Genomic DNA, 13,562 nt, shown 5'->3' with positions numbered 1-13,562 from the left:
ATTATTATCATGGAATAGCAAAACTTTAAGAGTTTTTTTTTTTTTCCTGCACAGATTCAGTTAGAAAAACTAGACACACTATGACCAGGAGAGGTATCTCCATCTTGTTTCATTCATTTTAGATGAGACTTCAAGAAAAATCAATTTTAGTGAAAGTTCTTTTGAAATGTAGTAGTAACGCTATTTTAAAACAGCTCTCAAGATGCAACTCCACTTATAAAAAACTACCACCACAAATGATTCTAAATTTGGTCTTAAATATCTCATTCATAACTCTCATTGACTTCAGTTTGTGACAGTTTGATGTGATACAGCTATACAAATACTGCGTCAATATGAAGTTTAAAATTCATACCCCTGTTTACTTGTCTTCAAAGACCAATATCAGTGTTCTTTGCTTCAGCTAGGTTCATCAACATCCCCAAGACACCTGAAAGAAAGAATATTTATAAAGAACTGCAGTTGCTTGCTTTATTCCTGACATTATAGATTCCATTTAAGATTCAGACAAATCTGACTTGGTTAAGTAAAACATACACTTAGTAATAAAAAACGAAAACCACACCCATTGCCATCCAGTCAATTCCAACTCATAGCAACCCTATAGGACAGAGTAGAACTGTCCCACGGGGGTTCCAAGGAGTGCCTGGTGAATTCGAACTGCTGGCCCTTTGGTTAGTAGCTGTAGCTCTTAACCACTATGCCACCAGGGTTTCTATGCTTAGTAATAGGAAGGTTTTATAGGGATTGAAAAAAAGAAATGGGACAATTGGATCAGTCAGAGAAGGTGAGCAACTGTAATTCTGCCTTAAAGTGTATTTTCTTCCTCTCCCACTTAGATTAAGAAGGGTGTTAAGGATATGTTTCAAATAATAAATAAAATCATATCCGTAAACTGAGAGAAAAGAAGGGGAAGGGGAGGAAGGATGAGACAGTGAAGTAGTGAAAGAGCATGAGCTGTGCCTCAGGGCATGGAGATACTGCCAGTCTCCTGGATGGTGGCGAAAGGTAATCTCCAGCCCTATAATTTCATCACCCTATTGGGTCGCTATGAGTCACTGGGTTTGGTTTTTTTTATTATTATTATTCATAAAAAAAAAAAAGTCCCATTTAAAAGTAGGAGACCCACCTTGAAGTCTTGCTCTTCAGCAGTGTGTTACAGTCAGGTATCTGACTTCCCTGCCTTTTTGGCTATGAGCAGACTAAATTGAGAAAAATTAAGAAATGTCAAGAGTCATACAGAATCTCTGTTTGCAAACTGAGAATCAAGGAGCCCTGGTGGAGAAATATTTAAGCAGTTGGCTTCTAACCCATAGATTGCTGGTCCAAGCCCACCAAGCAGCTCAGTGGGAGAAAAACCTGGTGATCCGTTTCTGTAAAAATTACTGCCTAGAAAACCATGGGGCAGTTCCACTCCGTCACATAGTATCCCTGTGAGTCAAAAATCAGCTTTAGGGCACCTTACAACAACAACATTTCCTGGTGGGGCCACACAGCCTCTGCAGAGCAGCCCACACAGGCACTAGTTCTGCATTTCGTAGTGTATGGAGGAGGCACCTGCGTTAGCGTTTGGTTTGCAATGATTTACTAGCTTATGGGAAAGTTTGGAGGTTTAGTACTTAGTGAAGAATAGAATACTACAGGTTATTAGATTTTGAAACAAAAAGGAGCCATTAAAATTACAGGAAGTTAGTGAATCTGCTGCCCTATTTCTTAGACCTTGAAGTGTGAACATTTTAAGGGGGAAACACTACCTCTTCTGTAACAGAAATGGAACACCCACCTATTAGATTTGGAAGATGCAATGTTACAGCCTGCAGTAGTTAGAACCTTGAGAATGAGGCTCACAGTAGCCTATTTTCACCCATGCAAAAAAGGAATCAGAGAGAAAGAAAAGGAAGGGAGGAAGAAAGGGAAGGAAGGAGGGAGGGAAGGAAACAGGGAGGAAGGAGGGAGAGAAAAAAGGCAAAAGAAAGTGCATGTGTGAGTAGATTTTCCATTTCTTAGATTCAGGGTACAATCAGTGGCTTAGTGGGAAGAAGGAAGACACTGAAAGTGTTGGTGGCCGTACCTTTCCACAGATGAGGATTGGGGGAGGGTGCTCGGGGGGCAGTGGCCGTGGCTGCCCAGCTCTGACACAGAGCACAGTGTGGGCAGTGGGTGCCCTGCTGACCAAGCTAGTTCGGAGCAGACGAGGCAGCTGGCAGAGCTCCAGGGGCGGCAGCAGGTAGAAACCTGGAGCCAGAGCCCCTGCAGAGTCCCTGATTATTCATCTTTGTTAGCAGGTCAGCACACTTTCAGTCACATCCACCACAGTGACATGTACTGAATTTTCACACAGGGTCAACTTGTGGTCACTGACACACTCCACTATCCGCTTCGTATATACATGTACTGCTCAACTCTCTATCCAAATGTCGATCTCCAAAGAGGTCCAAATAACTGACTGAACATTTAAGAATACATTATATTCATGGTAATTTTTTTTTCCTAAGCCCATGGAAGCTTTCGTTCGCATTTGCCTTATTCTCCACACATTCTAACGTTCCATTTGTCAAGAATCCACTCCACTCCAGTCTGTATATCCAAGTAGTACCCACTGTATATTTTTCTCATCCCTGGGCAAAACATTGCCTTGTATAATTTTTCTGAACACACTAATTCAATAGCACAATGTGTATGGGCAATGACTCAGCTCGTTGGTCTTTGTCAGACAGGAGAATATGCATCACCTAGATCAAGACTTGGGTTTCAGGGGATGACAAGGGAAGATCCACTGTCAGCATGTGTAACAAAAGAATGGATTCCATGTTTCCACACTGATGACTGAGCACAAAGGAAACCTATCTCGTTTCAGTGCTTATGCTGTTTGTTTTAAAGCAACAGATGGGGAGGAAGAATAAGGGTGATGATACATGTCAGTGCTGCTTATTATCAAGTAGTCCTTACAGTGTACTGTGCGTCGTGCTTCATACACATGCTAAACACTTCATATACAGGATCTCATTTAATCATCATGACAACGCTATTCAAAAAAACCAAACCCAGTGCCTTCGAGTCGATTCCGACTCATAGCGACCCTAGAGGACAGAGTGGAACTGCCCCATAGAGTTTCCAAGGAGCGCCTGATGGATTCGAACTGCCGACCCTTTGGTCAGCAGCCATAGCACTTAACACCACCAGGGTTCCCAACAACCCTATTAGGTGCTCATATTTCTATATTATACAAAGTGGTTATATAACTAGTTCAACTAAGACTGAGCTGGTATTTAAATTCAGGTAGTCTGTACCCAGAGTCTAGGCTCTAAGACAATACATTATCTAGATATTTGTATGTGGGGAAAAAGGTTAAGAGATGTATGCTTTGTGCTTTGAAAGTGAGGAAACATCTAATTTCTCTCTCTTTTTTTCACTTAATGAGATGTTTGCACTGGCTTAATATTGTTATATTCTTCCTACCAGGTTGGCTGCTTCTGATGCCTCCTATTTCCATTTCCCTTAACCCCCACTAGCCTAGGATCCACTAGATTAGTTAAACCCTTGGCCCATCTTTAGCATATTGAGCTTTTGAGCTAATATGCTAGCCTAGTCATCCAGTATTTGGCTACAGGCATAAAATACTCTCACACATTAGATAAGGACAGACCTACTGACCAATTACCTTTTACTTGATGGACATACAAGGATTAATAAAGTATTTTGAAGTGATTGAGTACAAAAGAATAAAAATGCAAAGAAATCTATACTGGGGCATACCACATCAGTGTATAGCAAGGATTTTTTATTTTCTTTTTTAATTTTAAACATTTGTTAACTTATAAACCTATAAGTGACTAAATTTAAAGCACTACATAAGCAACTGAGCACTGGAGAGTGTCCTCATAATGAGGGTGCCCACCTTTTCTTTAGAAATAATTTTAAGTTATTATCTTAGGGGTCCAGTATTTAAACATACACCATTTAACGATGCTAGTTAAGACTTGGCAAAGTCTCTTAACTAGCTACTTTTGGATGCCACATAATAAAAAGTCCAAGCTGCTATTTGAATACTACTAGTTTGAAAAGCTAGCTGCAAACTGCTCATGAGAGTGCCCTTTGGATACAGAAGGAAATAGGTGGGCAGTGGGGCTAGTTTTGGTCTCAAGAATAGGCATTGAATGAATATGTTAACTTCAGAGATAATTGAACCTCTTCAATTTTCATTGGAAAAGAAAAGAAAATCATATCTGAATTAATAAATTGCCTTCATATATATATATATACCCACCTCTCAACCCAGGCTTTTGTCCTTTAGGTATTTTTAATGTATGGTTTTTCATGTGAAGAGTTAATATTCATTTAGCTGTTTCTCACAGTGGCCCAGCAGGATCAGCCAACACCATTCCACACCCACCTCCCCATTTAGCAGATAAGTAAGCCAAAGCTCAGAGTTAAGGGTCTTGCTGAACTCTACAACATAAAGCACTAGGACCAACCTTAGCTCTCTCATTCTAAAATCTCCCAATCAGCTGTTGAACATAGGACCAAGGTCCTTGTTGTCCCCTCCTTTTGAATATGAAAAGTTGGAGAACTTATTTTTCAGTTAAGTGGTCTACACTTCACACTCTTACACAGGAACCCATCAACTCTGGCATACGACTCTAAATAGCAGCAGCATGATGATGGAAGAATAAGGATAAAAAAAACTTCCTTGGCGAAGCATCTAAGGAATAATAAGTTAGTAGGATAGAATTAAGAGAATGAGAATTACTAATGGTGCATGATGCAGCTAAGAAGATGATAACAGGGTGGAGCAAAGACGATAATAACAAGACTGGAAGCAGTTGAAAAGGCGAAGAAAGGAGGGTGGGTGTGATGGCTTAGCAATATAAACGGTCTCTTATAAATGAGGGTAGAGTGCATTTGACCAGCTGTGAACAGTGATGAGAAAATATTAAGCTGAGTCATTTAAATAGTCTGAATAATAGTAATAATAATAAATAAAGTTCAGTAGATTGAGTATAATATGGCACAGCGATCTCCAACTGCTACATAAATGCTGAAAATTGTTTAGCTATTTATTTTCAAAGCTGGAAACTTAATACCAAATAATCAGTGGAGGTTTAAGCCATTTTTCTACTTGACACTTGTGTAACTAAGACACAATTGTTCACTGGGCTATTATTGACCTGCTCCATTGTCATATACTTAGGAAACTTTTTCATTTAAGCTACTCCTTTCAGCCAAGCTGGAGCAAAGCCTACTCTGCAAAGAAGACTAGGTTTCCTCAGGATCCAGATTTACTGAGTGTCCAAAATCCGAGTAAAACCTGCTCTTTCTAAGCTTATGGCACAAAATGACAGGAGATCAAATTGGAATATGTATGTATGCATTTGTCTTTATGGTTTTGATTTATACTCCTTTTTCATTTCCAGTGTGTCTTTATTCAGTCAAGCTGCTAGGAGGAATTTAGAGAAGTGAGCGCTAATTATGTTGCAAGATAGGGCACTGGGGTTGGGGATAGGGTTTAGGGGTAGTAAGACATTCTATCCCTAATGCTCCTTTCTACTTTTCTGAAAAAGCCTCAGTGGGGGATTTAAAGTTAAACCTGGTTTTTGATGATATAAATGGAAGGTACCTGAAAGTCTGAACTCGGTTAGCACATTCCGTTTATGGACAGTACGTATGGGGAGGTGAGACCCCAGAATTCAAAAGGAAAGCATTTCCTATTACATCCTCAACAGGCTGTATCATCAAGAAAAATTGATTTGTTGATCAAATTTCAGGTGAGATTGTATTGAAACTAAGGGCGGGATTAAGAAATAGACTAATAAAATTATATCATGTCAAGAAATTTATCACTTTGCCATTACCCTTGCACTGATAACAATATTATGGGAGTATAAATCTGAGGGGAAAGTTGAATTATTATTAAATTTCCCAGATGCTTGGGTAAAACCTGATATGAGCAATAAAGGTTCAGGAGAACAAAGAAGAAGTCTCTAGTTACAGGTCCATCTGTCTTGGGCCAAAGGCGCCAGAACCAGGATGAAGATGCATGACCTGAATTTGATCTCTATTAACATACACAGATCTCCAAAATAACTGTAATCTTGGTGGTGGATTTTCCAGTGGAATTTAGGGTCCTATTTGTAGTGTTACCACATTCTGATGTTATCCCCTACTTAGATTATTTTTGCTTAAAGTCTCTGTATTTTAAATGTCACCTATAGCTCTTTTTGATACTTTAATGTCAATAGAAAGGAAAGGAGAACACTTTATGGGAGAGAAAATCCTGCAGGCATTGAAATTTATCTGTTTTTTCATTGTTTGAGTAACTAAGCATAAAAATATATATCTATAAATGTTCCATGATGCTTACTATTTTTCCCCTTTAGAGCGTGTTTTACCCACAATTCCCCACCCCATTCAAGGTCAGTATGGTTTTTATCACCATAGCTTTTTAGCTGGGTCATTCTCCATCATCTATAACATGCAAAACACACAAAGGGGAAAACACATTCACAAAACTCACACACAATAGAAATCTTTTTTTTTTCCTTAAACTTTCAACGGAAAAATCAATCCATTGCTCCCAAACCAGTTGATAGGCATGTAATAGGCCTGTCGCCCAACCTAACTTCAACTCAGTCAGTAGCTGGGGAGACAATGCTAAACTCAGAAATCAATTTATTCGTCGGTCAGTATTTACTACAAGTAACTATGATCACATCCTTGGAACACAATCAGTTTGATTTTTTAACCCCCCAAAATACAAATCCTCTCCTACATCTGGAAGGTTATACAATCTGAATCTGAAACCCCTGCTAGTGCTTGGAAAGATGAATTAATTTACTGCCAAAGGTTAAATTCAACCATATTACAAGAAGGACATTACTTTTTCTTAAGATATTAGCCTGTTCATGAATGGACATGGGGAAGACAGGGTGGAGAGAAGGGGTGTGCTTGTCTCATTATGCGGAGAGCAACTAGGAGTACATCGAAGGTGTATATAAATTTTTGTATGAGAGACTGACTTGATTTGTAAACTGTCACTTAAAGCACAAAAAAAAAGCCTATTCAGGGACTTTCCCATTGAACCATAACTATGGTGGTAAACATGAATGAGAAAACAAGGTAGGCGTTCTGAATTCCTTTTCATAAAACTCCAGACACTCAAATTAAATTTTGCCTTCTACATCACATTTAGATGCAAGTTTCAGCCACATCCTTCTAGCTTAAGGCAATTTGAAAGCAAATCGGCAAATAAAATTAAAGCAATGTAAAAAAAAAAAATCTGAAGTGAAACTAACCTTCCGTTGAAATTAAATTCCAGAAAAGTGACTGGCAAATAACAATCAAAGACCTGAGAAAAAATGGAAACTAGGCCACATGGGGCCTAGTGTGGAAAAAATAAATCCAATTAAACAAGGTTGTTATATATAATATAAAAGAAATGTGCTCAGAATTAAAGGTAGAAAGCTGCTGTTTTCTAAGTTTGAAGATGGATCAGGTTTCATTAACAATTGTCCAAACTAAAAATTAGACCAAAATTGAGTACAGATATTCAAAGTGTCAAAAATTAAATATTTTGCATATGAATGTATTCAAATATGCAAACCTTTTAAATTATATCTTAAATGAGGATTGCGAAGTTTCAAGGATAAACTAGACGGTTTAATAAAAGGTTTATTCTTAAATAAATTTTAAGAAGAATCCAAACTATTTTTAGTATAAAAGATTTAGAAAAACCCTGTTGAATAAAAAACTTCCCTAAAATATTGATGAAATCTGTTTCTTAATCCAGCCACTAAAAATAAGGACTGTTAAAATGTGCCTGTTTTTTACACTTGACACATAACTTAGTCTTCCTGGGAAATATTCCATTTTGAATTCCTGACATGCCACAGTTATCTTCTACTGTTGCTGCAGAGGTTGACACCATTTTATCATGCTACCGTCTTGCAAATATCTTGATGTGACAAACACATCTGCACACATTTGTCTCAATGGGTCACATCTTCAAAGAGGCCATGCTCCATCCAAGATGAGCCTTGTACAATGTCACTATGATGCTAGGTATACTTTGTGAGAGACCATTCTGTAGCCACGAACTCAAATATCTGATCATGCATTTTGATACATTTAACAATGAAAAAAGTGTAGCCTTAGACACTGTTCACAAAGGACAGCAGTTGGCTATTAAAAAACAGTCTGGATGGAGCACGTGGGGTTTTACTGAGCTTTTTATTTTCACATATTTGAATTGTTGATGGGAGAATGACCCTAGTATAATTTTACCTTGTAGGTAGATTATAGTTAGCTTCCTTAGATACAATAGTTTTTAGAGAATATAGTTTATCTGACTACTAATACTTTGGGCTTCTGCTGGTGGAAATTGAAAAGCTGTTCATTGAGACTTGAGATAGCTGGTGTGAGAGGGTGGTATAAGAAGACAGTCCCCTTTTAAGTTGTCTGTTCTTTACAAGAACATGAACTTCCTAGAGATCAAATCTGTTTTCTCCTCCTATCTCCAATCAAGATGGTGAAAGAAATACTAATAGGATTCTTAACCCTTTTTATAGTGCCAAGTAAGTACCCAGATATCTATGAAAAGCATACCTCATTGTCTAACAACTACTGCACAAGACAACTTCATCTAATTAAATATCTTCTATTTTTTATTGTCATCATTCATGTGGAAGCCTAAATTTGAATCCTAAAGTATTGACATGTGTCTAAGAAGCTTGCTGAGGTAAATGGCATGAAGAATTTTGAAAGTACGGTAAAGTCATAAAGATCTTTTTCTACCCCCACCCTCGTGATAAAAAAGAGAATGCTCTCTCCTACTTTCCAACCAAACAGAAATGTAGGCCTAATATCAGCTGCTTCCTTATTAATCTCTCTCACTGGAGGGTCTCCCCTCCTGTCCCCACTCTCCATGGCCCATCAGCTGACTGGTGATAAACAGCAGAGTCGCAGAAGGAATTCAGTCCTAAACCCCTTCAAGCGGTGATTAAACAAAAACAAGGCTCAAAAAATCAAAACGTATTTCCCTTGAGTTTCCTGCATCATATTGCTTGATTTTTGGCAACAATGATAATTATAAAACCAGTACCTGGAATTGCACCAAAGCGTAATTTGTATTGGTGTGGCCAATCAGAAATTTTAAAATGCCCCCTCCCCTTCTGCCAAAAACAAAAGTGTGCTTCCCTGCTTCTTAATTTAAAAGAGCTATTTAAATAAATAAGATAGTGTTCCAGCCTTGATCTGTTTCTGATGGGCGTTTTTCCCCATTAATTTGAATTTAGGTTTATTTATTCTGAAATGAGGGCTGAATTGCACAGGCCACATTCGCATAACTATCCCTGACTCTGTGCTGCAGAAAACCCGCTGAACTGTAAAATGACAAGCGAGGAGGCTCCAAATGTCTGAGGGGTCTCTTCTCACTTTGTTCAGTTCGAATCATTTCCTGGGGCCTCTGAACACTTGGAAATGATAACCTTGCTGCTTCTCACCACCCCATGAGCCTACTTGGGCAAAACCCTTCTTCTTCAGGGTGAAGTGCACCTAGAGACACCCTCACCTGTAGACAGACTGTGGGTTCAGAAGGAGGTGACAAAACCAGCCTCAGAAAGTGAAAGAGAAGGAAAGTACCAGAATGAACCTCCATTGTCTTGTTTTTGTTATAACAGAAGGCAAGCATTCCCCTGAGCCTGGGGATCTCTGGGCTCAGTCAGCCCATCTTCTCCTGTCACTGCCACTTAAAAAACAAAAAAAAAACCTGGAATACATTCGCCTCCCATCTGATTGTTTATCCCAAGTGAACAGCCTTTCTAGTCACTAACCCCGTGTGCCAAGTGAGTTTGGGAAATGTTGGGATTATCTTCTAGGCTCAGGCATTGCAGTGGGTTTTTTCACAGCTGCTTGCCATTCAGTCCCTGTTTTTCCATTGATAAAACACAGTGCACATGGCTGGGTTTGCATGATTAATACAGCTATCTAAAACTCTCTCTGAAAACAAAACAACACCCCCCCACCAAATTAAAGTTAAAAAAATTTGAGACCCATCCCACAAGCAAACCATGCTTGCAGAAAGAAATCTGAAGTCAGCCTGGCATGTTCCATCCTGAAGGGGGATCTGTGTTATTATGGGCAGCCCCTGGCCTGAGAACAGGGGGAGGATGAGGTATACCTGCCTCACCTGGCCCTTCCAAAAGTAGGATCTTGAAATCAGGCTCCACTGGGATGAAGGGAAAGTGGGAAAAAAATCCTGAACATCTCCCATGCCAGGAAAATGAATGGATAATCCCTACAGGTTCATTTCTTTCATTTATTTTCTGTAGGACATCATCCTTGGTACCAATGAGAAATGCCTCTTTTCAGCTCCTTATTATAACAACAGTTTCTTGTCTAATAATAATTAAAATATTAATAGCCACATTAGAATAACCAACATACATGGTGAGTTTATCATGTACCCATAGAGTCTAAGAAAGTAACATGCACCTTCAACCACTTGTTTTAATCATCAAAATGCATCCGAATTCTAACCTACCCCTCCCTGTCCCAGGCACATGTATAAATATACAGTACACTAAAAATCACCATAATGTATACATTCATCTTCATTAAATATGTACCTGTCTTATGAAGTTTGAACTTCACCTAATTTATTTAATGTATGATAATGCCTGAAGGCATAATTCCCAGTTACCTTAAGAGTCATACATTTTTACAAAATCCATTTTCAAATATGCTCAACACACAGAGAGATATATGCCCAGCTCACACAGAGATTTATCTGAAAGCATTCATCTTTAAAAACCATGAGCGAGCTACCTGGCCCTGGCACATCTAACTTCTCACACTCATTCAGGCTGATTTACGTACACACCTCTATTCATCATGGATAATTACTAGCATTGTTCTCTGTAATTCAGTTTTTCCAACTGTGAAATGGGAAAGAAATTATATTTTTCATGCCTACAAGTTCAAAGTGGTGTTTTAAATACTATAATAAAATTAAAAAAGAGCCTTAAGTTCCTAGAAAGTGTATTGAATTTCAAACAATCATATTCAGATACACATATCTCTTATGATTTTGAAAAGTATTGCTAATATAGCCATGTGCTTATAGTGCAGCGTGGCTTTGTTATACTTAGATGTATTACGGATTCTGAGGGTGTCTGAAATGCCCACGCTGCCAACAGATTTAAATAAATACAGGTGCATCCCCAAGCTAAATAGAAACAGTTTATTATTGTTATTATAAATACCATATTACACTTTAGAGGGGCTGCAAAATAGCATAGTTCTCTATTGGGGATGGCACACCAGCTTGTGTGTAAGCATGCCTGCGCATACACGTGCACGCACACACACACGCATGCAAACACGCTTTTCAATGGATACCAGTCATACACATTACCACCTGTCAGACTAACCCAAAGTCATCAGCCCAAAGAACCTACCCTACCTGCTGGTCAAAGGTTTAAAGCATGTCCCAGAAAGGGTTTCAGTTTTTACATACATCTTCTCCTTCTCTATTGGCTGGCCAAAACAAGGGCCATGTTTCTGCTGATAGAATCTTGGCAGCCATGTCAACGCAAATTTGACGGCAAGATCATTGGCCCTGATTACTACACATGAAAGTAATTCAGAGTTGGTATTAATACCTGATACTACCCTCTGGCTCCTATTATGACCAACAATCTTATTTCCTCCAGATTTTTTTTTTTAACTGCTTGTGAACCAAGTGGAATAGTTGTTCCAATATTTCACCTGGAATCAATACTTCACCTACCAATCCTATGACTGAGACCTAATTGTAATAGGTTTTCTGTTCTTCCCAATTCTGTGTTTTACTATTCCCATCTAACCACTCTTTATTCTGTTCTCTGTTTCCCAAACTGTTCTTGTTCTCTCCATTAAACTTTGCAAGCAAGGATAAATTTATTCACACCATTATTTAAATATCCAAGAGCAGCTTGACAGTGTTACCTCTCTCAGAATTTACATTTAACTTCAAAGTTGTTGTTAGTTGCCATCGAGTCAATTCTGACTCATGGTGGCCCCGTGTGTGCAGAGTAGAACCGTTCCATAGGGTTTTCAAGGCCGTGACCTTTCAGGAGCTGATCACCAGGCCTGTCTTCGAAGGCGTCACTGGGTGGGTTCAAACCACCAAACTTTCATTTAATAGTTGAGCGCTTAACCATTTACACCACCCAGGAAACCCTAGCTTCAAGCTAAATGGCTAAAAATCCTTCAACATCAGCTTAAAGGTAGGAGAATCGTTAGTGCTGGGACCCTCTTCTAATGCCTTGTCCTGTTTTCCTAGCCTGGATCTGCCTGCCGCTGTCAGGTTTTTGTGGCGATCACCCTGTTCTTACTCCTTGATGTACTATTTTGACTTCAGAGCCAGCAGGGATTTGAAGATGAATATATTTTTGAAAAACCAAGCTTCCACTAAATTTTAATGTGATGGAAATATTTCTCCTCTATAAGCTTTATGGGAAAAAAAAAATCTTTCAAAGTTACAATTACATCTGGGGATTAAGTTTAAGTAATTGACAGTCTTGTCTTTTTAATTAAAAGGAAAAAGACTGGTTAACAAGAGCTCAGTGAGGTTTGCAGAGGAAAATGTTGGAATGCTGTCCCAAAGGGTGAGGAGACCAGGATCTTAAATTATCAGAAAATGCTGACCCAGGCCCCTCTAGTCTTTACAGTGCCCTCCCAGTGGAGTTTGCCCTAGCATTTGAATCAGTGTGTCATTTGGCATGATGGGAGTGGTCTACTGTGAGGAGCATTGCTGAGTGAGGCCAGGAAAGATGTCCTTTTTGGGGAGCTTACCTATGGGTTCAGGAACTCTGAGTCACCTAAAGTCCTTTAAAGAAGTAGTACTACTTGAAAAAAAAAGAAAAAACAGACCCATTGCCGTTGAGTCCATTCCAACTTATAGTGACCCTATAGGACAGAGTAAAACTGCCCCATCGAGTTTCCAAGGAGCGCCTGGCGGATTTAACTGCCAACCTTTTGGTTAGCAGCCATAGCACTTAACTACTACACCACCAGGGTTTCCAAATCTTTTCCAAGAATTCATTCATTGGTACAGTTCCAGTCCTTGACAAATCTCATACATACCCATTGCCATCAAGTCGATTCTTACTCATAGTGACACTATAGGATAGAGTATAACTGTCCCATAGGGTTTCCAAGGAGCAGCTGGTGGATTCAAACTGCCCACCTTTTGGTTAGCAGCCAAGCTCTTAACCACTGTGCCACCAGTGCTCCAGTGTCATACATAGCCTGCAAAAAGCAAAAAACTTAATTTTAATCTTTCCATTAACTCTCCTTTTTGCCTGAAATTCTTGTTCCTAATATCTGTGTTGATTTTCTTTTTCTCCATATTTTCAACCATATTCAACTTGCGTTACCTTCATTAGCTACACACTTTCTCTTTCAGACACTTCAAACAAAACCCAAGAAAAAATTTTGATGAGGCTAGCATTCACTTCTACACACTGGTTACTGCTCGTGCAAACACCACAAAGCCATTATCCCATGTACCTAGAAGAAACACC

General features: G+C 39.0%; 1 protein-coding gene across 2 annotated transcripts in view; it reads left to right on the top strand.

Annotated features, from left to right (window-relative positions):
• The window catches only part of LSAMP (limbic system associated membrane protein), an 867,785-nt gene that overhangs the window by 832,279 nt on the left and 21,944 nt on the right, over positions 1-13,562 (top strand). The window contains exon 7 of one of the 2 annotated variants that reach the window (XM_064284506.1): positions 6,378-6,413. The exons of the other annotated variant lie outside the window; for it this stretch is intronic. Within the exon in view, the coding sequence (XP_064140576.1) occupies positions 6,378-6,413 (36 nt within the window). The remainder of the gene's footprint in view (positions 1-6,377; positions 6,414-13,562) is intronic. 2 annotated transcript variants of the gene reach the window in all.

The sequence above is a fragment of the Loxodonta africana genome, chromosome 1 (assembly GCF_030014295.1).
Source record: "Loxodonta africana isolate mLoxAfr1 chromosome 1, mLoxAfr1.hap2, whole genome shotgun sequence".
Taxonomy (NCBI): Eukaryota; Metazoa; Chordata; class Mammalia; order Proboscidea; family Elephantidae; genus Loxodonta; species Loxodonta africana.
Note: the sequence above shows the minus strand (reverse complement) of the source record. Positions and strands in the feature narration are given on the sequence as shown.